Source organism: Hyaena hyaena, unplaced genomic scaffold (genome assembly GCF_003009895.1).
Source record: "Hyaena hyaena isolate Hyena2069 unplaced genomic scaffold, ASM300989v1 scaffold_498, whole genome shotgun sequence".
Taxonomy (NCBI): domain Eukaryota; kingdom Metazoa; phylum Chordata; class Mammalia; order Carnivora; family Hyaenidae; genus Hyaena; species Hyaena hyaena.
The window spans coordinates 131,325-158,725 of NW_024081131.1; the positions used below are offsets into that span (position 1 = coordinate 131,325).

Here is a 27,401-nt window from a genome sequence, read left to right on the forward strand (position 1 = left end):
GATGTGTCAGGCAAATGTAAACAGTATAAAAGCAGAGGTGGTAATATAACGTAATTTAAAATAGAATTTAAGGTTAATGCACTGGACATAATGAAATAGGACAGTTATAATAATGAAAGGCCCAATCAATTAACAGCGTAGTTGTAATAGTCATAAACAAGTAGGAACCAAACACAGATGATATATATATACTTATATATATAAAACCAAAATCTATTCAAAACGTAAGAGAAGAATTTGCTGAGAATACAGTTGTATTAGGAGATTTTTATATCTTTTTCATAAATTCAAAAGACAAATGCCATAGGGATTTAGGCCATAGGGAAATAGAATAACACATGAACAGAAATTTTTTTTTAAGATTTTATTTTAAGTAATCTCTGCAGGCAACATGAGGCTTGAACTTGCAACCCCAGGATCAAGAGTTGTGTGCTCTACTGACAGTCCTCCAAGCACTGCTTAGTTGACAAATCTTTGAGTGAAGAACTCATTACTTTAAAAGCCCATGGAAAAGTTTTTACAAAATCAGTCTCGGACTTAGCAGCAAAGTAAATCTTAAATAGGAAAGAAGCAGAAATAATGCATGTTCTCTAATAATTTATTCTTTCAGAAAATATTTTTGATATATGTTCTGTTCCTAGCATTTGAGTGTTTTTTTAAAAAAGTTATTATACAGTAGTAGTGACTTTTTGGGGGATACAGTTTTTTTTTTTTTTTAATTTTAACGTGTATTATACAAATGTGTATAGTCATTTAACTATTACCACAGTCAGGATATTAAGCAGTCATCATCCCCCAAAAAACTACCTACTACATTTTCAGTCTTATTTTTTCCTTGTGTCTAGCCCTGTCAACCACTATAGTTTTATCTTTTTGAGAGTATCATATAAATGGAATATATAATACAAACTTTTTAGACTTAACATAATACCTTTGAATTGTATCCAAGTTGTTGCATGTCAGTCATTTGTTTTTATTTATTGCTGGGTTGTATTCCATTGCATGGATGTTACAGAGTTGATTTATCCATCCACTTATGATAGGACATTGGATTGTTTCTAGTTTTGGGTGGTTATGAATAGACCTACTGTAAACATTCAATACAGGATTTTATGTGAATATTAATTTTTATTTCTTTAGAGTAAGTACCCAGTAATAGGATTGCTGGATCATATGGTAAATACATGTTTAACTCTCATCCATTTTTTAATAAAGTGATTGTATCATTATATATTCCCACTAGTAGTATATGAAGGTTCCTGTTCTCTGCGTCCTCCCCTGTTATACTTAGCACAAACAGCTTTTAAAATTTTAGCCATTCTAATATGTGTGGCTTAGTAATCTCATTAATTAGATTGTCTAATGATGTCATTAATTTACATTGTCTAATGATGAATGATGTTGGGTATCTTTAAAGTTCATACTTGCTGTCTATCTGTATTTTGAGTGTGTGTGTATAAGTCTTTTGTTCATTTTTAATTTTTTTCTTATAGTTGTTTTAAGAGTTCTTTATTCTGCATGTAAGCCCCTTATTACATGATACATGCTTTGCAGATATTTTCTTGGTCTGTGGCTCCTCTTGTCATTCTCTTAACAGAATTCTAAAAGCAGAAATTTGTTATTTTGATCAGATTCAGTTTATCAACTTTTTATCATCAATGGTGGTTTCAGGGATGCCTGGGTGGCTCAGTCAGTTAAATGTCCCACTCTTGATTTTGGCTCAGGTCATGATCCCATGGTCATGAGATCGAGCCCCATGAGTTCGAGCCCTGTGTTTGGCTCTGTGCGGGGCATGAAGCCTGCTTTAGATTCATTCTCCTTCTCTCTCTGCCCCATGTATGCGTACTTGTGCGCCACCCCCCACCCCCCCACCCCCACAAAAAAATTATGGCTTCAGTGTTGTATCTTTTGCTTAACAGAGTCTTGGAATGATTTTCTCCCTATGTTTTACTCTAGATGTTTTATAGTTTTATGTGTTACATTAGGTCTGTGATTCATTTTGATTTAATTTTTGGGTACACTATAAAGCATATATGAATCAAAGTTATTTTTCCTCCTCTCCTCTTCCCTCCTCTCTTCTTTCCCCTCCCCTCCCCTCCCCTCTCTCATACATGTTCTAAAACCATTTGTTGAAAAGACTGTCCTTTCTGTACTGCATAGCTTTTGCATCTTTGTAAAAAGATCAGTTGTTTATATATGTGTAAGTCTATTTCTGGATCCTATTCTGGCTCATTAATCTGTCTTTATATCAGTGCCTTACTGTTGATTTTTATAGCTGTACAATAGGTTTAGAAGTCATATATTGTTGGTCTGCCAATTTTGTATGTTTTTAAAAATTATTTTGGTTATTTTAGTTTCTTTGCATTTCCCAGTGAATTTTAGACTTAGTTAGTTGATTTAAAAACAAAAGCTTGCCAGGATTTTTGTAGGGATTGGCATTGAATCTATATAGATCAATTTGGGGAGAATTAACCTTTTAACAATATTGAGTCTTATGATCACAGAACAAGTTATATGTCTCTGTTCATTTAGGCGTTTTAAAATTTCAGAGTGGTTACATGTTTTTTACATCTTTTGTCAGGTTTAGCTCTAAAAATTTAATAGACTTATTTGAAAATGGCATTAAAATTGAAGTTAAAAAACATCCTTTGTTAATTGCTAATATATAGAAATACATTTTTAAAATGTTTAGTTTGTATCCTCCAACCTTGCTACACTTGCTAATTAGTTCTAGGAACATCTTTTTTTTTAATTCCATATCTTCAGTTGAATTTTTACTTTTTTATCTTTCCCATCTGGATGACTTATTTTTGTCTTATTGTTCTGGCTTAAAAAATAAAAGTTGAAAGAAGTGATGAGGGCTGATATCCTTTTATTCCTGATATAAAGAGGAAAACATTAAGTCTTTTACTATTAAGTGAGATGTTAGGTGTATTTTTTCATAGATGCCCTCTATCAGGTAGAGAGATTTCCCTTCTCTTTCTAGTCTGCTGAGAGGTTTTATCAGGAATGCATGTTGAATTTTGTTAAGTATATTTTCTGCAATTGTTGAGAAAATCATATGAAGTTTCTTTTTTTAGTTTAATGTAGTAAAGTCCACATTGCTTTTTTCAGTGTTAAATTAACCTTTTATTCCTAAAATAACCCACTTGGTTTTGTGATGTGTTGTCCTTTTAGACATATTTGTATTATGATAAAGTTTTATTTAGGATTTTCATCTGTAGTCATGAGGGATAGTAATTGATAGTTTTTAATTACATATATGTCATATATTTTTATTTGAGAGAGAGAGAGAGAGAATGCATGAGTGGAGGAAAGGGGCAGTGGGAGAGAGAATCTTAAGCAGGCTCCATGCTCAGCACAGAGCCCAACATGGGATTCTGTCCCATGACCCTGGGATCCTGAGCTGAGTCGAAATCAAGAGTTGGACACTCAACCTACTTGAGCCACCCAGGTGCCCCTATAGTTTTTAAATTTTAATGTCTTTGGTTTTGTTATCAGGCTAAGGCACAACTCATGGAGGGACTAAGAAAGTATTCACTCTTCTTCAGATTCCTGGAGGAGTTTGTTTAGAATGGATTATTTGAATGTTCAGTAGAATTTACTCTGGCCCTGGTATTTTTTTCGTGGAAAGGTTTTTAAACTATAGATTCGACTTCTTTAATAGATTCAGGGCACTTCAAGTTATCTATTTATTTTTCATTGTGGTAAACTACATACATAGCACAAAATTAACGATTTTTAACCATTTTTAAGTTTACAGTTCAGTGGCATTAAGTATATTTGTATTTGCAACCATCACAACTATCCATTTTCTGAACTTTTTCATCACTTCAAACACTAGGAACTCTTTACCAGTTAAACAATAGCTCTCTACTTCCCCCTCAGTCTGTGGTAGGTAACCTTTATTCTACCTTCTGTCTTTATGAATTTGCCTATTCTAAGCCCCTCATGTCAGTAGAATCATACAATATCTGCCGTTTTGTGAGTAGCTTATTTCACATCGCATAATGTGTGTAAAGTTAATCCATTTTGTAGTATATATAAGCATTTCATTCCATTTTATGACTGAATAATGTTCCATGGTATGTATAAACCACATTTTGTTGATCTGTTAATCTGTTCCTGGACACTGGAGTTGCTTCAGCCTTCTGTTGTGAATAATACTGCTGTAAATATCGTTGTGCAAGTATCTGAGTTCCTCCTGTCAGGAACTTAGTTCTTTTGGGTCTATACCTAACAGTGGAAGTGCTGCATGATATGGTAATTCTGTTTTTAGCTTTAGGAGGAAACAATCAGATTGTTTTTCACAGTGACTGTACCATTTTACATTCCACTACTTATTCATGTCTTTAATTTCTTCCAGTAGTGTGTTGTAGTTTTCAGTGTATAAGTCTTCAAACTCTTTGGTTAAATTTATTCCTAAGTATTTTCTTTTTGATGCTATTGTAAATGGAATGGTTTAAAAATTTTTTTTTGATTCCTCATTGCTAGTATATAGAAATGCAACTAATTTTTGCATGTTGATTTTGTATCCTGCAACCTTGCTGAATTCATTTATTCTAACAGATTTTTTTGTTTCTTATGTGTGTAGAGGATTAGGATTTTCTACATGTAAGATCATGTCATCTGTGAACAAGTAATTTTATTTCTTCCAATATGGGTGCCTTTTTTTTCCTTTTCTTGCCTAATTACTCTGGCTAGGACTTCCAAAACTGTGTAGAATAGAAGTGGTGGGAGTAGGTGTCCTTGTCTTGCTCTGATCTGAGTGGAAAAGCTTTCAGTCTTTCACCCATGAGTATAATGTTAGCTGTGAATTTTTTTAAAGTTTATTTATTTATTTGGAGAGAGAGAGTGCACGCACCAGTGGGGCGAGGTGGGGGTAGAGAGAGAATATCTCAAGCTGACTCTACACAATCATCATAGAGCCTGATGTGGAACACAAACTCACAAACCTCAATGTCATGACTTGAGCTGAAGTTAGACACTTAACTGATTGAGCCACCCTGGCGCCACACCTATGAGTTTTATATGGCCTCTGTCATGTTAGGGAAATTTTCTTCTGTTTCTAGTTTGTTAGTGCTTTTATCGTAAAAGGATGTTAAGTTTTGTAAAAATCCTTTTTTGTCACAAATTGAGATGATCATGTGTTTTTCCCCCTTCATTTTGTTAATGGGATATATTACTTTGATTTACTTATAGTCTACCAATCTTGTATTATGGAAATAAAACTCACTTTATCCTGGTGAGTTTGCTAGTATTGTGCTGAGAATTTCTGCATCAGTCAGTATTCCTCTGGGATACTGGTCTGTAGTTTTCTTTACTTGCAGCATCTTTGTCTGGCTTTGGTATCAGAATAATGCTAGCCTCATGGAAGGAGTTTGGAAGTGTTCCTTTCTCTTCAGTTTTTGGAAAAGTGAGGAGAATTGGTATTAACTCTTTACATGTTTTGTGGAATTTATCAGTGAAGCCATCTGGTCCTGGCCTTTGTTGTTGTTGTTGGAAAGTTTTTGATTACTGATTCTATCTCCATTAGTTATGGGTCTCTTCAGATTTTCTTTACAAGTCAGTTTTGTCAGTTGTGTGTTTTCTGGAATTTGTTCATTTCATCTAGGTTGTATCTAATTTGTGGTATATAATTGTACATAGTATTCTTTTAGTAGCCTTTTTTCCCCTGTAAAAGTAGTAGTAATGTCTCCACTTTCATATCTGAGTTGTGTAATTGGAATCTTTTGTTTTTTCTTAGTGAGTCTAATTAAAAGCTTCTCTGTTTTGTTGATCTTTTTTAAAAAAACCAACACTTGGTCATTGATTTTTCTCTCTTGTATATCAATTTCCCGTATCATTTATCTTGGTCCTGATCTTCATTGTTTCCTTCTTTCTGTGGTTTACTCTTCTTTTCTAGTTGTTCAAGGTATAAAAATTAGGTTATTGATTTGAGAGAATTCTTTTTTTATAATGTATGTGTTTATAGCTATAAATTTCCCTCTTAGTGCTGCTTTTGCTACATATCATAAGTTTTGGTGTATTGTATTTTCATTTGTATAAAGGTATTCTATAATTTTCTTTATGATTTCTTCTTTGATCTTTTGGTTGTTGTTTAAAGGGTGTTATTTAATTTGTGTATGTGTGTGAATTTTCTAGTTTTCTTTCTATTACTAATTTCTAGTTTCCATTGTGATAAAAATACTTTATACGATTTTAGTCTTTTACAATGTATTAATAATACTTGTAGATATATAGTCTGTCCTGGATGGTGTTTCATGTGTACTTGAGAAAGTTGTTTATTCTTTTATTTTTTTAAATATTTATTTATTTTGAGAGAGAGAGAGATAAGAGTAGGGGAGGGGTAGAGAGAGGAGAGAGAGAATCCCAAACAAACTCTGTACTGTCAGCAGAGAGCCCGACGTGGAGTTTGATCTCACAAACCGTGAGATCATGACCTGAGTTGAAATCAAGAATTAGACTCTTAACTGAGTGAACCACCCACACACCCCCAAAACTGTTTCTTCTAATGTTGTTGGGTAGAATGTTCTCTTGGTTCTTACTGGTTTGTATTGTCTTTCTTTTATTTTTTTTATTCTTATCTTTAAAAAAATTTTTTTAATGTTTTATTTCAGAGAGAGAGAGAGACAGCGTGAGCAGAGGAGGGTCAGAGAGAGGGGGAGACACAGAATCCGAAACAGGCTCCAGACTCTGAGCTAGCTGTCAGCACAGAGCATGACGCGGGGCTCGAACCTGTGAACCTTCAGATCATGACCTGAGGGGAGGTCAGAGGTTTGATCAGAGGCTTAACCAACTAAGCCATCCAGGCGCCCCATGAATTGTGTTTCAAATGCTCTACTTCCGATTGGTCATCTATCTGATTGTTGTATCCATTATTGAAAGTGGTGTATTAAAATCTCCAAGTAAGGGTGCCTGAGTGGCTCAGTCAGTTAAGCGGAAGAGTTTGGCTCAGGTCATGATCTCGCAGTTTGTGGGTTTGAGCCCCGTGTGGGCTTTGTGCTGACAGCTCAGACTCTGGAGCCTGCTTCAGATTCTTTGTCTCCCTCCCTCTCTGACCCTCCCCAACTCATGCTCTGTCTCTTTCAAAAATAAATTACATTAAAACATTTAAAAAAAAGCCCTCCAACTACTGCTGTATTTCTTCCTTCAATTATGTGAATGCTTGCTTTATATGTATTGGGATCTTTTCTTTGATGCATATATTTATAATTGTTACATCTTGAGGAATTGACCTTTTCATCAATATATTTTGTCTTTTGTCTTTTGTAATAGTTTTGACTTAAAGTCTTTGTTGCCTGATGTTATTAAAGTAAAGCCACTCCTTTCTTGGTTTCTGTTTGCATGCAATATCATTTTCTTTCCTTTTACTTTCAACTTATATGTGTCTCTAGCTTGAAAGTGAGTCTCTTGTAGACAGCATATAGTTGGATCTTACCATGTATTTAGATATTATATTTGTATATATACATTTTGATAATCTCTTCCTTTAACATAATTACCAATAAGGAGGGATTTACTACTGACATTTTGCCATTTGTTTTCTATGTGTCTTATATTTTGTCCCTTATTTCCTCCCATTACTGCCTTCTTTTGGGTTTAGTTGATTTTTTATAGTGATATTTTTAGGTGTTTTGTTTACGATCTATTTCTTTTTGAGTCGATTCTGGTAGTTTTTAGTCTTTCAAGGAAATTGACATTTCATCTGAATTGTCAGGTTTATTGACATAAGCTTGTTTATAACATTCCTTCAGTATCCTATTGACCTTGGTACAACCTGTAGTGATGAAATCTCATTCTTTTCAATGGTAATTTTTGTCTTTGTTTCTCCTGATCATTTTGGCCTAGACTTTATTGATTTTTTCCTTATAAAAACAGCTTTTGGTTTCATTGATTTAAAATCTTAATTTATTTTTGAGAGAGAGAGAGAGCGCGAGAGCACGCGCGCGCGCCCAAAAGAGCAGGGGAGGGGCAGAGAGAGAGAGAGGAAGACACAGCATCCCAAGCAGGCGGAGCCGTCAGCACAGAGTCCTATGTGGAGCTTGAACTGATAAACTGAGTTCATGACCTGAGCCAAAGTCAGATGCTTAACTGAGCCACCCAGGCACCCCTTGTTACATTTATTTAAAAAAAAATTTTTTTTCAGGTTTGATTTTATCAGTTTCTGATTTGAACTTTATTATTTCCATTCTTCTGCTTATTTTCTATTTTATTTGATTTTTAAATTGCCTTAATTTGGAAGCTGAGGTCACTCATGTGAAATAATTTTTTCCTTTCTCATATAGTAATTTAGTGCTAATAAATTTTCCTGTAAGTATGCCTTTGGTGACATCCCACACATTTTGATACATGTATTTCTTTTCCCTCAAAATGTTAGTTTGAATTGCTTTCTAATTTTCATTTGAGCAGTTTGTTATGATGTCCCTTAGTACCAATTTTCATCATATTTCTGTGGTTGGGGTTCATTGGGCTTTTTTTGATCTGTGGGTTTATACTTTTTATTAATTGTGAAAAACTTAGGGTCATTATTTTTTCAGATCTATCTTTTGACTTTCTCCTTTCTTATTTGTCCACTCTAGTCACGTGCATATTGAAATTGTTTCACAGAACACTGATGCCTTCTCATTTTCTTTGAATTGTCTTCTCTCCATGTTTCATTTTGGATGTCTTCATATTCACTTATGTTTTCTTCTTCCAGAAAGAGCTGGTATAATGCACATTTTGAAGGGATTTTTATTATTTAATTTGTGTTTGTAGTGGATCACCAGAAATCATCCAGGAATTACTAATATAGCTCTATATTGGTGACAGGTGTTCTAGTAAGTAGTATATGAGGGTGCTATTCATCGTAGTTGTGCTGTTCTGAATTAATTGTGACAAGCTAATAGCATCTTTTGAAAGTTTCTTTCCAAGTTTCTTGAGCTAATGCTTTCCCTCTGGCCAGTGGGGTAGACTACACATTAATTTTGATACTCTTTAAAGATACGTGGGCAGTTACTGTTCATTTAAGCCAGATGGTATGTGTCAGCTCCTTTTCCTAGAAAGGGAGAGGTTTTTGGGGGGTGGCTGCTGTAGTAAATCCTTATGTGTCTTCTTATGGAGCTCTTCTCTTTACGTAAATTAGTACTTACAGAAGATTGTCATAGCACTTTGAGCACTCCTCTTTGACTTAGGAAGATTCTTAGCGGATTGGGCCAGATGTTTTTATGTGTAAACTCTCCTTTTGCAGTTGTGCAGTAGCAAGTGATCATCGATAAAGTTACATAGAATAAATACTGTTTTTTAGAATAAAAACAAAGAACTCCTAAGACCAGGAATAAGGGGACCTTTTATTATGCTTTTACCAAGGCACCACAGTCAGAATCTGAGTTAGGGGATTGGCTAGCTGTGGATAACACTCTTGATAATGCAGTGTAGATGCTTTCGGAGCCCCTTAGAAAATTGCCCTGATTCAGAGTCAGCCCTAGGTATAGTCTTCTCTACATTAGTACCATGAATTCCAGCACTTGGCTTTTAATATACATCGTTAATCACCACATTGCATTGAATTTTATTTTTTCATTAAAATTTTAATTTTTCTCAAGCAAGTACAAGTAGGTGAGTGTTTGAATTCTGCAAGCATTTAGCATTTCGTTTTCATTTATCCTGATTAAATCCTAAGCTGCTGACCTTGAGTGATACTTTTAAAAAATTTTTCACATCCTTAAATCTAAGAATTAAGAGTTTTCAGTTTTCTGGTTTTCTTGGTAGTTGGTTTTAAAAGTATTATTTTACTGGGATTCTTATTAATATTTTCATTTTTTTCAAGGTGTTGACTTTAAGGTGAAAACAATTTCAGTGGATGGAAATAAGGCTAAACTTGCAATTTGGGTAAGAGTTTTAAAAATGTTTTTAAGTATTCAACTTGTACTTTTTAAAAAAGCAGACATTGATGTGTGTAGAGTTTTAGAGGTTAAATGAACAATTTATGTTAATTATCTTTTGTGAAATTTGATGTTGATTAAGGGATAAACAATACATAGTATGTCTTAAAATTGGATATGAGATAGAGACTTGTTTTACTTAAAAATTTAAAATATATAATCCCTTACTATTTAAAAGCAGGATAAAGTATAGAAAAATCATGTTGTCTGCCAGAGATAATTATTGTTATTGAATGTGTTTCTTTAAAGTTTTAAGAAAACAATATAGACTCAGCTAACACTGAGGCAATTATTTGGCAGAAAGAGATGAAGTGATACTTAGGAAAAAATATTTTTCATGTTTGTTAGTATAAATATTTATAAAATTTGAGCTTTCCGACTTTGGATTCACTTTTTAATACTGATTCCTAGTCTTTGTTTTACTTACTGGCTTCTTTTTATCTGTCCATGAATATAAACATTCTAATACCTATTGCTTTCCTAACTAGATCTTTTCGTGATAGTGCTGACCAAATAAAGTTGAATTAACTGTCAAAAACATCAAGATGCTCAGTGTCTATGTCTGCCCATCTTTCCCTCTCCTATCCACCTACCTACCTACCTACGTATGTGTTTATCTAAGTGATTGCTAATATATATTTAATATATTAAACATATTATGTGTATAATTTGTAAAACTATACTCTTATGTATCTGATTCCCACATATATTATGATAAATATAGAAATCCATTTTTATTACACGTGATGACATTAGAACTGTTGAGCAGTCTTCACATGAGGTGTACTCCAACATGGTGATTAAATAGTAAATGGGCATCAACTACAAACTGAAACAACAAATTTTCATGCATTGTAGGATCTGATTCTCTGAATGGCATATTATTTCTAATACACATTTTATCCTAAATAACAGCTAACTCTGTGTGTCTCATGTTTTTCTGTTAAATTTTTTCTAACATAGAATACTTTACATGATTGATAGCCTATTTACTCCTCTCCCTGAAATATAATTATGGTATCAATCAGAATAGTAATATCTAACAGAAAACAATTTGGCAAATGTTGGACTAGTCTAGAGTAAAATATATTGAACAGTTTAATTAAGAATGCTGACTTCTTTCTGTACAGAAGTGGCTTCTTTCTGCCCTTGCTACTGCTTTGTGAGACATGCATATTAGAGTAGGATCTAAGGCTTCATGGTTTCCATGAGATCTTTCTTTATGCAAGAAGTTTTTCAGTTTAGTTTTTGAGAGAGAGAGAGAGTGCACAAGCCGGTGCATGGGTGCACGTGAAAGTGGGGGAGGGGCAGAGAGCAAGAATCTCAAGCAGGCTCAATGCCCAGTGGGGAATCTGTGCAGGCCTCAGTCTCATGACCATGAGATCATGACCTGAGCCAAAATCAAGAGTTGGACGTTTAACTGACTGAGCCACCCAGGCACCCCAATGCAGAAAACTTTTTGTTTATTTTTAATTTACTTTTTAGTTTTTGTGTAATAAAAAGATTGGCAGTTATTATTGAGGAGACATCTTTATCGTAGATATTTGTTAAATAAGAGAGACTACCTCACTGTAAAGATTATACAGGCTTAGGGAATCTGTGTGGCTCAGTTGGTTGAGTGTCTGACTCTTGATTTTGGCTTCGGTCATGATCTCACAGTTGTGGGATCCAGCCCTGTGTCAGGTTTTGTGTTGCGCGTGGAGCCTGTTTGGGATTCTCTCTCTCTCTCTCTCTCTCTTTCTTTCTTTCTCTCTCTCTCTCTCTCTCTCTCTCTGCCCTTCCCCCACTAGAGTGCGCTCTCGCTCTCAAAGTAAACAAACATTTAAAAAAAAGGCTTATAATGCAGGCTTATTCTAAAAAGGGTAATTGAAATAATAAGTAAATAGAGAAGGAAATTAATCTTTAGTCAATGTCAACATTCTAGTGAACGTCCTTTAAGATATCTAGGCACATATATACTGTTACACATATATATATGTAGTTTTCCAAAAGAAAGGATTATCTCTTATGGGTTTTTTTTGGGTTTTTTTTTTGCCTATTTGGCTTCTTAATCCCCACCTCTATGTACAATTTTTTGTGTCAGTGAGTATAGAGGTACATTAGTTTAAATGGCCACCTGTCTTTCATTTTATGGCTGTACCTTAATTTAGTCAGCCCTTAGTGAAAAATGTTTACATTGTTAATCATTTTTCACCAAAGATTAGCAGTGCAGCAGTGCTCTGATGAGCCTCCTAAAGTATATATCTATTTGTACTTTTCTAGTTACTTTGAATATATACCTGGAAGTAGAATTATTGGCCCAATGAATGTAGATATTTAACACTGATATATATGAAAAAGGTCTTCTGTACTATATGTTGCCAATGTTTCTTGTTTTTGCCTCTCTGAGTAGTAATTTTCATTTATATTTGCATTTGTATTGATTAGTGAGGTTTTTTCTTACATATTTATTGATTGCATTTTTAACGAATTGTCTTTTTATATACTATTGCCCATTTTATATTAGCATTCATCTTTTTCATGATTAAAATCCTTATAGAATAAAAATGTAGCCAGTAAGTAAAGACTGGACATTAGTATTAAAAAATAAATCCAAAGTTGGCAAACTCAAGTTTTAAAAGTATTTATACTAACAAACATGTCACATTTTTTCACTCTGTCATTTGTCTTTAAATCTTATTTAAGATGAATAAATATTAATGTTCTTATGTGTGTTTGTGTAGTACTAACTCTGTCATGTTACAAATATTTTTTTCCAGTTTGTAATTTACCTTCAGGTCTTGTTTAGGATGATTGTGTGTGGGTGGTGTGGGCGATGAGGGGAGAGATGTTCTTGCTGGGCCAATTATTTTTCTTCAGGAACCTGAGTGCCGTGTTATATTTAGGAAGGCCTACTCACTCATTAAAAGAAATACACGAATCCGTTGTTTGCTCTAATTCATCTGTTGTTTTATTTATATACATAAAATCAGTTCCCCTCCCACTTGGATGGCCCTCCCGGGATTAGCCCTGTCCTCCCTGCTCCTGAAAGTGCCACACACACTTCATGGCCTACTTGGCACCTCTAATGCTATTTTCTTTCTATCCTGCTCTTGCTGCCACTCCCCTATTCTAATACTTAGCTTTTCCAGATCCTTCCTAACTCTTTATTTATCCATTTCTATCTTTAATAATCTGTCTTCTCTCACATCAGAGAAGAAAACCACAGATAATAAGCTCTGCTTTTCTCATCTTAAAAAGATGTTATTACAGTTCTTGCAGATTCCTCTTTTGAAAACAAACACAAGCAAAAACCTTAATTTCTGACTATTTAAGTATATACATTCTATAGTTGTTATAACTCCTGATCCAACACTATGGCACAGGGGTATTGCCCAAATTATCATACCTACTTAGCTATTTTTAGAATTGAATCTAAAAAAATTAAGACTCTAAACATTTGGACTAACTTAAATATTTGTGTACAAGTATCAAAATCATGTGCAGTATTTTAACATCAAAACTTTTTTTTTTTTTTTGCTTTTGCAGTTCTGATTTTTATGTTGTGTTTCATTAAGGCAGTTATTGAACTTGATTTCAGTGAAGACCAAGGGGAACAAAACTTTCTACTAGTTCTGGAAATTAATTTATTGCAGTGTGCATATGGTTTTGTTATGCAAATAAAATTTTTCTCGAATAACAAAAAGTCTTGGGACTAAAATATTTCTTGCTTGGTCCTTGCCCTAACCTATATCAAATTATCCAAATTATAATCTGCTTTAGATAGCAAGTACACTTCACTGTAATCTTTATATTATTTTTTTATTATGAATTATTTATTTTTTTATTATTTTATTACGTTTATATTTTTGTTTTGAAAAGTTGAGTCAATCTGCAGGTTGAATAATTTTAAATATCAGAGAAGTTTTGTAAGAAACTTTGAAGCAAAGGGAGTTTCTGTAAAGAGATCATTTTTAGCTCAAATTTATCTGTTTAGAAAGTTTAATTTTGTTACCTTTTTCACTTAAACATGGCAGCGGTGGGGGCAGTTTCTGTAGTGGTAAGAATTTAGAGGTAAGAACATTGTACGTTTATGTAAGCTCATCTGCTGGGGCAGAGTAGTGGAGGTGTAAAGTGGTTTACTTTGAAAGTTATTTTCCTCTTAAGTGTCTCTTCTGGGGCTATAAATTACTCATACACTCTAGCTATTGCTCTTGTCTTAAAGCAGTCTGTATTTTGACCAGGCAAAGAAAACAATTGCTAGAGCCTGTCACTGCTGGTTTAAAATTCCTCTCCAATCTTATAAACCTCTTAGAGGTTATTAACATGTTTTATATCTGAAGGAGCTCCTGCTTGCCCCATAGCTAAACTCAAATTTACAACCATGGGAATGGCAGCTAAGTTGATGTTTGATATATGTCTTCACTTTTCTTCAGGTTATTTTATAGTAGCAGACTGGAAACTGTTTCTTAAAGGCCAGATAGTAAATATTTAGTCCAATCTAAGGCAGGCATGTGGCAGTGCATACACAAATGGGCCTGGCTGGGTTCCAATAAAACTTTATTTAATAAGCAGGTGGTGGGCTGAGGGAGCCATTGTCAGCTGCTGTTTTGAATAATCTTAGGTTCCTTGAAGCCACAGTCCAAGGATAGTAGAAAGAAGACCGAAGGAACCAGGCCCAGAAGTAGACTTGTTAATTAGTTGTTTTTTTTTTCTTTTTTTTTTTTTTCCAACAAAAGTTGAGCAACTCTCCTGTGGCAAGAATTGCTCTAGGCACAGGGGTTAAACTGGTGATTAAGCAGCCAAGACCTCCTTCGTCATGAAGCTTAAAATTACTAGCTAGTGTACATCTTGTTTATCACCCCTGAGATGCATCAGAAACATATGATAATAAGTGGTTTGTTTATCTGTTTAGAAAGTTTAATTTTGTTACCTTTTTCACTTCAGCATGGCAGGGGTGGGGGCAGTTTCTGTAGTGGTAAGAATTTGGAAGTAAGGACATTGATAACTGGAAGTGGTAACAAGTGATTTGGTTTTATGCATTTTCCTAAAAGAAGATACATAGAAAACACTTTCAAAGTTCAACCTAAAAATTGCTTACCTAAAATAAGACACTCCTATAATTCTCTTTTTAATTGATTCTCTGTTAGAATCATCTGGGAAGATTTTAAAAACTTCAGAACCATTGGGGATTGGACCCAGGCATCAGTGTTTTCCATTTTTCAGGAAATTTCATTGTGCATCTAGAATGGAGAGAACCATGGCTTTCAATGAAATGGGTTTCATGTGTGATAAAAAATTTTTCTTTAAACATTTTTTTTATGTTTTTATATTTGAGAAAGAGACAAAGGGTGAGTGAGGGAGGGTCAGAGAGAGAGGGAGACCCAGAATCTGAAGCAGGCTCCAGGTTCTGAGCTGTCTTCACAGAGCCCGTTACAGGACTTGAACTCACAGACCGCAAGATCATGACCTGAGCTGGAGTCAGATGCTTAACTGACTGAGCCACCCAGGCGTCCCTCATGTGCGTTAAAAATCTTTAAAACAAACTTCTCTCCTAAGATGCATTTTTCTAGAGATGAGTCAGTATTAATTTTATTTTATGTAACACTTGTCAGTAAGAGAATACATCTTATTTAAATTTCAAGTTTTAAATGAGCTTGTGCATGGATATTATTTTTAATAATACTATTTGACTTTCTACTCTTAATACATTAAAGATCTATTATTTATATTTTGTTTTATTTAATAATGATTGATGTCACTTTTAGGATACTGCTGGTCAAGAGAGGTTCAGAACATTAACTCCCAGCTATTACAGAGGTGCACAGGGTGTTATATTAGGTAAGGTTTTACTTTAAGATAAAGTATTGTTGTTTTGGTATTTTGCCACAGATTTGAATCTGAATGTTTTTTGATTTTTGGATAAACCTCTTTTATTGTTATGAATGGGAACAGCTGTTATTTTGCTGAAATTAATTTTTAGTTATCACACAGGATACAATTTCATTTTTCTCAGTGTGTGTTAATAGAATTGAAGTGTGTGTATGTATATGTATTATTGTTGTTGTTTAATACACTTGTTTCTTCCATCTGGGTCCGTAGGTACTATATGATGGTTAAACATTGAAGACTTAAAAACAGACATGCCCTTACAGCAATATAGTAATATTGCTCTTAGTCCCATATCAGAAATATAATGTTGTTACTTCTTATTTTAATGCTTAATAAGTGACCCTTTTTATTTCAGTTTATGATGTTACAAGAAGAGACACCTTTGTTAAATTGGATAATTGGTTAAATGAATTGGAAACATACTGCACGAGAAATGACATAGTAAACATGCTAGTTGGAAATAAAATTGATAAGGTAAGAAGAAGTCAGATACTTGGCATTTTGACTGTATTTTAGTAGCTTGTCTTAATCTTTGCATTTTGATTTTAGGAAAATCGTGAAGTCGATAGAAATGAAGGCCTGAAATTTGCCCGAAAGCATTCCATGTTATTTATAGGTAGGTGTGTGAACGTTTATCCTTTCATTATTAATGAAGAATTTTAAAATGAAGTTTCTGCTAAACTTTTCTCCTTATGAACTGTAAAATGTATGTACTTAGTTCATCATTTTCTTGTGCTGTAAAGTCTAACTACAGAGCCAGGTTCATTTTTCCTTCTGTAAAAAAGATAGGATCACATTATGTGAAGTCACTTAGGACACAGATTGTTTGTCTCTGGGTATAACGGCATCTGGTAAAGCCGGGCACCCAGTGCCATGGTTGTACCTGCTGGTTCTTCTGTTGGTGGCAGTGGCATCACCTGGGAGTGTGTTAGAAAGGCTTCATTTCAGGCCCAGCCCAGCTTCTCTGAATCAGAATCCGCATTTTAACAAGATTTTTGTGTGATTTGTATGCACATTAATATTTGAAAAGCTTGAAGAGATGGGGGTTGACACACTACAGCATGGGCAAAATCTGGCCCCTCATTTGTATTGGAACACAGCCATACCTACCAGTCATCTACATGCTGTCCTTGGCTCTGTTTGTGCTTCGAGGCAGAGTTCAGTAGTTACAACAGAAACCATATGGCATTCAAAGCCTAAAATATTTACATCTGGCCCTTTACAGAAAAAGTTTGTTGGCCCTTGTCTAGAAAAGTGGATTGGCTATATCACTGTTGGAGATCTTAACATTTTAGGTTTCCTGGGCCTTGTCACACATCTGAAACTGGGCCTGAAAGACCGTTAATAAAGGCACCCTAGTTGATTCTGTGTGAAGCTAGCTTTAGGAATTACTGATTTAACTATTCCACTGTGTTAGCACCTTTTAGGAATTAGGAATGGAAATGAAAGAATATCATATATAGATAGAAGCAGGGTCGTATAAGTGGAAGGTAATAGGGAAACTTAGAAAGGAATTGAATACTACTTCTGCTTACTTGCTAGGTGTCCTTCATTTTGATTTATTTATTAGTTCAATAAACATTTATTGAATGCATACATAACAAACAAAATGGACAACTCCCTGCCCTCATGAAGCTTACATTCTAGTAGAGGAAACAGACTTAAGTAAGTAAGCAGCACTGTGAAGGAGATAAACATTGTAAAGGGAAGGGAGTATGATGGGGGTGGGAAGAAATTAGGGAAAAATTTTTGAGATAGTGCCATTTGAGCACGATCCATCATATGAAGACCTAGAGGGAGAACATCTGAGGCTGAGAGAACAGCTCATATTTCCTGAGGTAGGAACCGGTTTAGGTGTTTAAGGGACAGGAGGAAAGCTTGTGGGCTGAAGGACTAGTATATGTTGGGGGAAAGGATGGTGGCAAAGGGAGATGAGATGTAAGAGGTCATGTTGGGCATTACGGGATATGGTATGGAAATGGATTTTATTCCAAGTGTGGAAAGCAGGGGAGTTGTGCTGTGATCTGATATTCTTTAAAAAGATGTATTTGTATAGAAAATGTCCCATGAGAAGTAGAAGCAAGAGACTCATTCTCTCACAGCGGCCCAGATGAGTAATGCTGTTGGCTTTACATATGGGAGCAGTTGTGGGTCGTGAAAAGTTGGCAGATCCAGGGGATATTTTGATGGTAAAGGTGGCAGGCTATGCTGATAGATGGGGTCTGGAGAAGGTAAGGAAAGAGAGCTGTCAAGGATGACTCCCGAGTCTTTGGCATGAGCAAATAGGTGGATTGTGCTGCCATTAACTGTGTGAAAGACTGAGATAACAGGTTTGGGACAGGGAATAGGGAATCAAGAATTCTGCTTAGCATAAGAATGGCCCATTTTTCAGATAACTAGTGGACATGCTGGTCATTGGCATGTAGGTGGTGTTTAAAGTCATGGAATTGGAGCACCTGGGTGGCTCAGTCAGTTAAGCATCTGACTCCTGAATTCATCTCAGGTCATGATCTCACAGCTTATGAGTTTGAGCCCTGCATTGTGCTTCACCTCCTTGGGAATTCTGTCTCCCTTTCTCTCTGCCCCTCCCCTGCTTGTGCTCTCTCTCCCTCTCTCTCCCTCTCTCTCTCTCTCTCAAAATAAATTAAGAAATTTAAAAACTTAAGAAAAGAATAAAGTCATGGGATTGTAGTGATCACAGGAACAACTGGATAGAAACGGCTGAAACTTGAAGCCTGGGATATTCCCAGCAGTTAGAGGTCAGCAGAAAGAGGAAGTGTCTGCAAATGGGCTGTGAATGATGTACCCTTGAGAGGAGGAGTGTGAGCAGTGTTCAGTGTCCTCGAAGTCAAAAGTGAACAAAGTATTTAGTAAGGAAGAAAGTGATCAGCTGTATCAAATTCGGCAAGATATCAAATAAGATGAGGACAGTGGATTTGATAAGATTGAGTGTTGGTGTTTTTTAAAAGAAAAGTATCAATGGAATGGTGATAACAAAAGCCAAAATAGAGTACAGTTGACCCTTGAACAGCGTGGGGTTAGGGGTGCCACCCCCCCCACACACAGTTGTAACTCTGTATATAACTTTTGACTCCCCCTGAACTGACCTGCTAATAGCCTGCTAATAGCCTACAGTTGACCTGAATGAAGCCTTACTGGTCAACAGTCAGTTAACACATAGTTTGTATGTTATGTGTGTTACACACCAGATTCTTACAACAAGTAAGCTAGAGAAAAAATGTTGCTAAGGTAATTGTAAGAGAAAATACCTTTACAGTACTGTGCTGTATTTATGAAATAAAATCCATGTATAAGTGGAGCATACAGTTCAAATTTGTGTTGTTCAAGAGTTGACTGTAGTTTGAAGAAAAACTGTGAGTTAAGAAAGTGGATTATATAGATAACTCTGGATGACGGTTTTGCTGTGAAGTAGAGACCTGGGTGGCTACGGGAAGGCTTTGTAGGCTGGAGGACACTGGGATTGGTTGCTTGGGCAGCAGTAAGGTGGACAGTAACTTTGGCAGGCTTTTTAGCTGACTGATGTGATCCAGTAGTGGGGGTACGTGATTTTTCAGTGAACGAGAAAGGATGGGATCCGAGGAGCTAGAAAAGGGGGTGCTCCTAGATGGCAGTCCCTACATTTCATGCACCGTTACAAGACTGAAGGCAGAGCGTAAGGTTACAAATGCAGGCAGGTTCGTAAACCCCTTAGTGGGATGATCAGTAGCTCCTGTCAGGTTGTTTTTATTTTTTTTAACATAAAGTTAGGTCATGAGCTGAGATAGAAGCATTTTATGATGAAGGAATAAGAGAGTCTTCTCAGACAGTGAAAAAGGTAATTACTAGGGAAAAGTAAGATAGGGGAGAGGGGCTAAATGTGCACATGAGTTTCATGAGCATAAATGTAGAAGGAGACCAGCGTCCATGTTTGTATGTCATTTATCCAACCGCCTGTAGCTGCTTGGTTACAGGCACAGAACAACCAGATTGTTCAACTTGGAGCCTAAATTTCCTTATTTTGAAATGGGAATAATATCTGCTTTGGGGCTGATTTTAAGAGCTAACTGAAAAATTAAGGAGGAACTTTGGCATACTGTATGAGTAGGTTTTACAGTGCACAATGCTGTCACAAAATCTTGGGCTTATATACTACTGTTGTTGTGGATAGAATTCAAATAGCTCAACTTGGAGAGTTGGTGGGAAATTCATGAATATCAAACCTGGAGGGAGAAGTTGCTCATTTGTCTCTATATATTGCGGCTGATATTAATGATATCATAATAATAATATTTTCCCAGAAGATATTTTATTATTATAAAATATATAATAATAAATATAAAATAATAAATTTCCCAGAAAAACCTAGGAATATGAACAGAAAAGAATATTCTATGACATTTTTTCTTGGATTTCAGAGGCAAGTGCAAAAACCTGTGATGGTGTTCAGTGTGCCTTTGAGGAACTTGTTGAAAAGATCATTCAGACGCCTGGACTGTGGGAAAGTGAGAACCAGAATAAAGGAGTCAAACTGATGCACAGGGAAGAAGGCCCTGGAGGAGGAGCCTGTGGTGGTTACTGTTCTATGTTATAAACTCTGGGAAACTCCATCTCTTGCATATTTGATCAGATAGTGACATCTTTCTGTATATAAACTCTTTAACTGCTCTTTTAGGGACCTTGCAGTTTGCACATATTTGTTTTGTATCATGGCAGTAAATATTTGCAAGAAATCCCACTCATCGGCTTTCCCAGGTAAAATGTTATGGTAAGCATGCACAATTTGCAGTCTGCAGTTTTTTATGTAACATAAAATAGGTGTGCTTTTTTAAGTACATTTGATTTTATGATTTACATTTATCATGTGATAAAAAAAATCCACCTATCTAGTATATGTTGATACAAGGTCTACTTTTGGTCTCCTCTTTGCATAAATACTCCTATCAATTACTGAATTAATTGGTATGTAGAACTCCTAGAACTACTGGGAGATATTCAGGTATCATCAAACCTGGCAAATTTTCCTTTCAGGAATAACACAGAGCATGATTCCACAGCTTTTGTAGGATATTTGCTGACAGATTCTCTTTTAGTACTAAGCAAAATTCTCTTTACAGGACGCAGTCCAGGCCGATTTATAATTAAATCTCTGTTCTGATGATGCTTCTGAAATAGCATTGATATGTTAAGAAGTTTAGTCTTACTTTTACATTTTCTTCAATGAGTAGCTCAGTTGCTTAACTGGAGTTTTAATTCTGTGATACGTACATTGGATTCTGACCCTTTGTGCAGCCTTTTTAGTTCTGTGGTGTTTGGCAGAATGGAAATAAGATTTTCCCTCATTTTGGCTTCAGGAGGATGAGGATAGTATGTTTATGTAATTCATGTAGTACTTAACACTTTTAAAACCAACACTTTTCCCCATAAATGTTGATGGTGTTTGTTCAGGTACCTCAATTGTAGCTCGTGTAATATTTATGAACATCTGTATCTTATGACTTCCGTAAATGGCTAGTTGATATTCAGAAACCTATTTCTGTGTGTTGAGGGTTGGGAGAAAAAAAAGAACACTAAATGACCATTTGAGAAAGACGTATTGCTTCCAGATTTTGATGTGTGTGGGAAAATACTGTTGCAATGAAAATCTTGGTAATTTACTGTAACAAGTAGCCAATAGTTTATCAAAACCAACTTGTACAGACTAATAAATCTTTTCCACAGTCTTCAGTTTTCTAACCTCTTGCTATTATATATTGCATATTTTTTCTCTCATCTGTTATTTAATTTACATTGATATCTGCTATTTTAAACCCCCAAATAAGTTATTTGTCCTTTCAGGCAGGTTATCATAATATCCCTCAGTAAGATTTCTGATACTAATTTCTGGGTAGAAATACTAATTTGTTCAGAGTTGCAAAGTGATAGACTTTTTTTGGGTCACCTTTGCAATACTTGTGATAGTGGATTTACTTCAAGTTGGGTTCTTTCTAAAATGTTCACCTTCATATAAGAGACCCTTACGTTCTACTTGGTTCACACTTCTTAGACTATATTACGTGTGATTAAAGGTTATATACATTATATATGTATTTACTAAATATAAAACATTTACTCCTTTACTGTTGGAGAAAGGTAGCTAACTCGTACTTAAGGATTTGTTTGTGTTACATTAAAGCTGTAGATCTGTATATTTATGTACTGTCTGTATTGACAAGACATTTATTCTTTGTGGCTTTTTGTTCCTCGAGCTTTATAATCTTTTTGTGCATTAGATTCTCCTGTTGATTTGGTCAAAATTTGAATACATATGAGTCAATTACTTTTAAACACTAATTTTGTTTGAAGATTTATATTGTAACCTTTTATAGTTTTTGAAATAAATACAGCCTGCTTTCCCTAGATGCATTTGTGCAGGAAGTATTCTACATTTCTGTTACTTTCATCGGCTGAGGAACATCCGAATATAGTGTGACTCAGATTCTATTCTATCATATGGCTCTCACTTTACTATTTTCTTGCAAGCTTATTGTTTCATAGTGGAGGTATTTTTTGCCCCCAATGTTGATTTATTTAGAGAGCGAGAGTGAGCATGAGCGGGGAGGGGCTGAGAGAGGGAGAGAGAGAATCCCAAGCAGGCTCTGTGCTGTCAGTGCAGAGTCTGATGCAGGGCTTGATCTCACGAGCCATGAGATCATGAGCTGAACCCAAGAGTCAAATGCTTAACCGACTGAGCCACCTAGGTGCCCCAACTGTGGACGTTTGGTAAGTGAAGTAGTTATAACATCTAAAATTGGTCACTTAAATAGCTGAAAATTTTGTCATTTTCTTCATTTCCAAATCATTTGGAGTAGTTTAAAAGTGCCTTTTGCAGATGGTGCAAATCAGAACAGTTGGAATATAGTGTTTGGGATTCTAGGAGTGCTGATATAGATCTAAGTAAATAAATATTTAATTTATATTTAGAGTAATAGCATTTATTGAAAGCTTTCTTGGTGCCAGGTCCTGTTCTAAGTGCTGGATTATTTCATTAAACCTCACAGCAACCTTAAGAGATTGGTTGGTACACCTATTATGACCATTTTAAAAATGAGGATAATGAAACCTAGATATGTTAACCTAGATATGTTAGGTAACTCCCCAAAGATCACATAGCTTAATGAGTGATGGAGCTGGATTTCATTGAAGGCATTTTTTTTATAAGTCTGTGCTCCTAACCACTGTTTCTTTTGCTGTGGCTGTTTACTAGCTTTTTGTTTTAACACAACAGGGTTAAGGAGTTCCCCTGTTTTTTTTTCTTTAAATCATTCTTCTGCTATTTACTTTATAACCAAGAAATCTGAACTACTTCTGTTAAGTAAATTCCATTGATAAAAACTAACCAGGTAAGTCATTTGATGTAAAAGTTAAAGTAGTAGAGTGGGTGGTCTTTCAGTTCTCAGCCTTCTCAGGATGGAATGAAAATCCCTGGCTTAGGAAAGATACAAAGTCAGGGGACGTATGGGACCTTAACTTCTTAATTGGCCTGAAAAAAGAAATTAAATCTGCGAACAGTCTTTTGCTTAAAATTGAAATATGGGGGAATGTTTTCATTTCAAGTACTTAGTTGCCACATCTACAGATTCACACTTGGTGTTGACTTTCTAGTTGAATGCAGTGGAATTGAGCTTGATTTTGATTGATTGTACTTTGCATACTCAAGAAATATATGTGATTCTGTTCAAGTGTGGGACTGGCCCCATAGCTCATAAAAGAATCCTTATATCATTACTTTTTCTATCTGTGAGATGGCATGGAACTACTTCATATCCATAATATCCTTAAAGATTCTTTTTAATGTTTGTTTTTTTTTTTAAATTTTGAATGAGAGAGAGGGAGGGAGAGTGCATGCACGAGTGGGGGAAGGGCAGAGAGAATCCCAAGCAGGCTCTGTGCTGTCAGTGCAGAGCCCAGTGCGGGGCTTGATGTCACAAATTGTGAGATCACGATCTCAGCTGAAATCAAGAGTGTCGAATGTTACCCAACTGAGCCACCCAGGTGCACCCCCTCATAATATCTTTAAACACAGTTTAGTGTATGGTTTTTCTGATTTTCAAATCAGAAAACTGGGATAATCCTCTAGGTCCTTTAGATTGTAAGTCTTCATATTCATACTCAATATTCAGTATTCATATATTATCCTTCTGTATCTTGTAGGTCTTCATATTCATACTCAATATTCAGTATTCATATATTATCCTTCTGTATCTTGTGTTCCATTTCACTAGTCATACTTTGGAAGTTTTCTGTCTGTTTAGATAGAGAGATAAAAGTATTTAATGTTTCCAGAAGACATTATTCTAGTTCTGACCCCAGCCATACCTTGGGTTATTAACTAGAGACTCCATCCTGGGTTTTGTCTAAGAATGTTGAAAGAAGTGAATAAAAAGAAACAAGTAGGCTAAATCAAGACTTGGAGCTAAGGAATATAAATCCAGATTTACAGATTTTATTGGATATTTGTATTTTCTTTAATTTCTTGCTCATGTATGCTGATCCTGCATTCACTTCCATGTCTTCTTTGGATAACCACCTTCCTCCCATCATGCATGTGGTTTAGATGGGATTGTCACACCCCCAGCTCTAGCTAGAGTGGATCTGGTTATCTTCAACCAGTGCTACTTTCTCTTTTCCCCATCCCTCAAAATAAATGGTTCAGGGATAGATACTCAGGCTTCTTAGATACAAGATGTTTGCTGAGGCTTCCTTAGGAACTGCTGAAAGAAGATACCTTCTTAGAGATAGTGTGGTGCGAAGATTCATGTTCTGAACTTGCTGCAGCTAATTTTTTTAACTACAAAGGAGCCTCAGGGCTGTACCAAAAAAATGAGAGGGAGTCTGAATTGGAGCCCTGATGCAGTCTGGCACCTCTGGATCAAGTTGGACCTGAAATCAGATTTACTTCTGGACTTTTTACTTATGTGAGCCAATAAATTCCTTTTGTGTTTTAAGCCACTTTGAGTTGGATTTTCTTTTTTCTTGGAGCCAAATGTATGCTACCTGAGTGTATGTGTTCTTATTTGTATGTTGATATTTATTTGCATAGAGAAGAAAAAAGTAAAACTATCACTTGAAAAGCCATTACTCTTAAATACCTTAATATTTTAGTGAGGTTACTTTCTCATTTCTTCATAGATAAATATTGTTATATTCATACATGTGATTTTAAGGACCTCTTGTTTTATAAGGCTTCCTGTTTTTTGGTTTAGTTTTCTCTGTCACATAAATACTCACATGAATAATTCTTACCTCTCTCCTCCCTGAGTTCATCAGTGTTACAACCTGGCATGTATATACCCTTTTTGCATTTCTCCATGCCTCCATGCTCCCCTCCAATGCAAATATGTGTATACACATTGTTACACAAAAATGGTATCATTTGTATTTTTCCCCTATTTTCTTTCTTACCTAACAATAGATTGTGAAAATCCCTTCAAACAAATTTATGTGCATCTAACCTCTATTTTAGTGATTGTGCAATATTAATATTTGATGGTATGGATTCCCACAATTTAACCATTCCTGTAGTAATGGGCATTTATATAGTTTCCACTTTTTTTGCCCTTGCAGATGTATTGCAATAAATACCCTGTACATAGATCTTGTTGTTTCTGTGGGATATGTACCTAAGAGTTGGATCCATGGGTCAAACAAAATGTGTATATTTTAGGTTTGATATATTTTATAGATGCCTTTCCAAAAATTTGTAACAATGAACATTTCTTCTAGCATTTCCCATCAGCAGCAGGAAGTAGTCTCAAGTTTTAATTGTTGTTACTTTATATTTGCAAGGTGTAACTTATTTTAGTGTGCATTCTCTGTAGAGCATTTTCTCATGCCTGTGGGCCATTTGGAGTTGCTCTCTTTTGAAATGATTATTCATGTTCTTTGCCAGTTTTCCTGTTCAGTTTTTGTGGTTTTATATGAGTTTTTTTATATAGTACAGATTTTAACCCCTATGTGTATGTTTTAAGCATTTTTTCTGACCTGTTTGCTTTTTCACTTTGATGATGTTATGGTTTTTATTACAAGTTAGTTTTTTACATTTTATACTTTCTGGGTCCCCCAACTCTCAGGTGGTACATGATGTCTCCTTAGCCTCTTCTGAGATTGTTTTCTTTTGAACCAATAATAACTTGGAATTACTTTTGCTTATGGCACAAGATAGGGAGCCATTTTACTCTTCTCCATATGGATAGCCAGTGTGCCTGCCCTACACATTAAATAAATTTTATTTTCCCTACTGAGCTGAAATGCCACTTTTGTCCTAGATGAAATTCCTGTAAGTAGTGGAATCTACTTTGGCCTTCTATTTTGGAGGTCTCTTAACCTTGGAAAGTTATATATCTTACTGTAATTGTTTTTCTTTAATCCTGTGTGTATCATTTTATACTTTAAAAAACATTCTTAGAAGGGCTGTGCAGGTCTCATCAGACTGTCTCAGGGGCCTGAGTTTTGATGTCAGTGACTCTATAATATGTTTTCGGCTGTAAGGTGAGTCCTTTCTCGCCTTTTTGCTGTTTGTTTTTTACATATGAGTTTTTAACTTCACTTTATCCTTTGCCCATTTTTTTGTGGATCCTTTTTTTTTTTAAATAAAGTTTTTTCTGAAGTGTGATGTGGCTACTGATCCTTTTCCATTAATATATATTGCTGAAGTCTTCTCCCAATTAGTGATTTCTCTTTTGAATTTGTTTGAAATATTGTATGATTAAAACATTTAAGCCAAAAATTTAGTCATTTTCATCATTTTTTAAAAACTGGGACTTTAATTGGACTCACATATTTCTATATTAATTGTGAGAAAACTGATTAATGGTAAGACTTGCCGTTAGGAAACATGAGCTATCTTTCTATCTATTCAGGTTTTTTACTGTTTTAAAATTTTACAGTTTTCTTTGCATATGTCCTGAACCTTCTTAAAAATTGTTCTCAGAATTTTTTTTCCATTAGTGTGAATGGAATTGTTTTTCTTATTTCAGAATCTATGTGGATGCTTTTTCTGTCTGTCCAGGTGCCTAATCAGTTTGATACTTTGGTTTAAACTAGAGTTTCTTGGGGCGCCTGGGTGGCTTAGTCGGTTAAGCGGCCGACTTTCACTTAGATCATGACCTCGCGGTTCGTGGGTTCGAGCCCCGCGTCGGGCTCTGTGCTGACTGCCAGCTCGGAGCCTGGAGCCTCTTTCAGTCTGTGACTCCCTCTCTCTCTGACCCTCCCCTGCTCACGCTGTCTCCCTCTCTCTCTCCTAGAAATAAATTTAAAAAACATAAAAAAAAAATTTAAACTAGAGTTTCTTTGATTTCTTAGGTAAAATAACAAGAATATAATTTATTTTAACATATATACCATTAATTAAAGGAAATTACAGGCATCTTGCTTTATTTTGATATTTTGGATGTGCGCCTTGACAAACTGTTTAGAGGAAACCTCCCATTTCACACCGGCTGTTAAGGCTTGCACACCCCAGCATTTGTAGAAGCCACTCATGCGTAGCTCCTTGGCCAGCAGTGCCCACCCACATCTTCCAACTGTCCCCAAGCCATCGCTCTTCTTGGATTTCCATGCACCAAG

At 35.4% G+C, this 27,401-nt stretch overlaps 1 protein-coding gene across 1 annotated transcript in view; it reads left to right on the plus strand.

The window, feature by feature from the left end:
• The window catches only part of RAB18 (RAB18, member RAS oncogene family), a 34,578-nt gene extending 12,385 nt beyond the window's left edge, over positions 1 to 22,193 (plus strand). Inside the window, exons 3-7 of the mRNA XM_039254763.1 lie at positions 9,812 to 9,873; positions 15,674 to 15,746; positions 16,153 to 16,271; positions 16,347 to 16,413; positions 20,213 to 22,193. Of these exons, the coding sequence (XP_039110694.1) occupies positions 9,812 to 9,873; positions 15,674 to 15,746; positions 16,153 to 16,271; positions 16,347 to 16,413; positions 20,213 to 20,388 (497 nt within the window). The 3' untranslated portion in view covers positions 20,389 to 22,193. The remainder of the gene's footprint in view (positions 1 to 9,811; positions 9,874 to 15,673; positions 15,747 to 16,152; positions 16,272 to 16,346; positions 16,414 to 20,212) is intronic.
• The last annotated feature ends 5,208 nt before the right edge of the window (positions 22,194 to 27,401 follow it).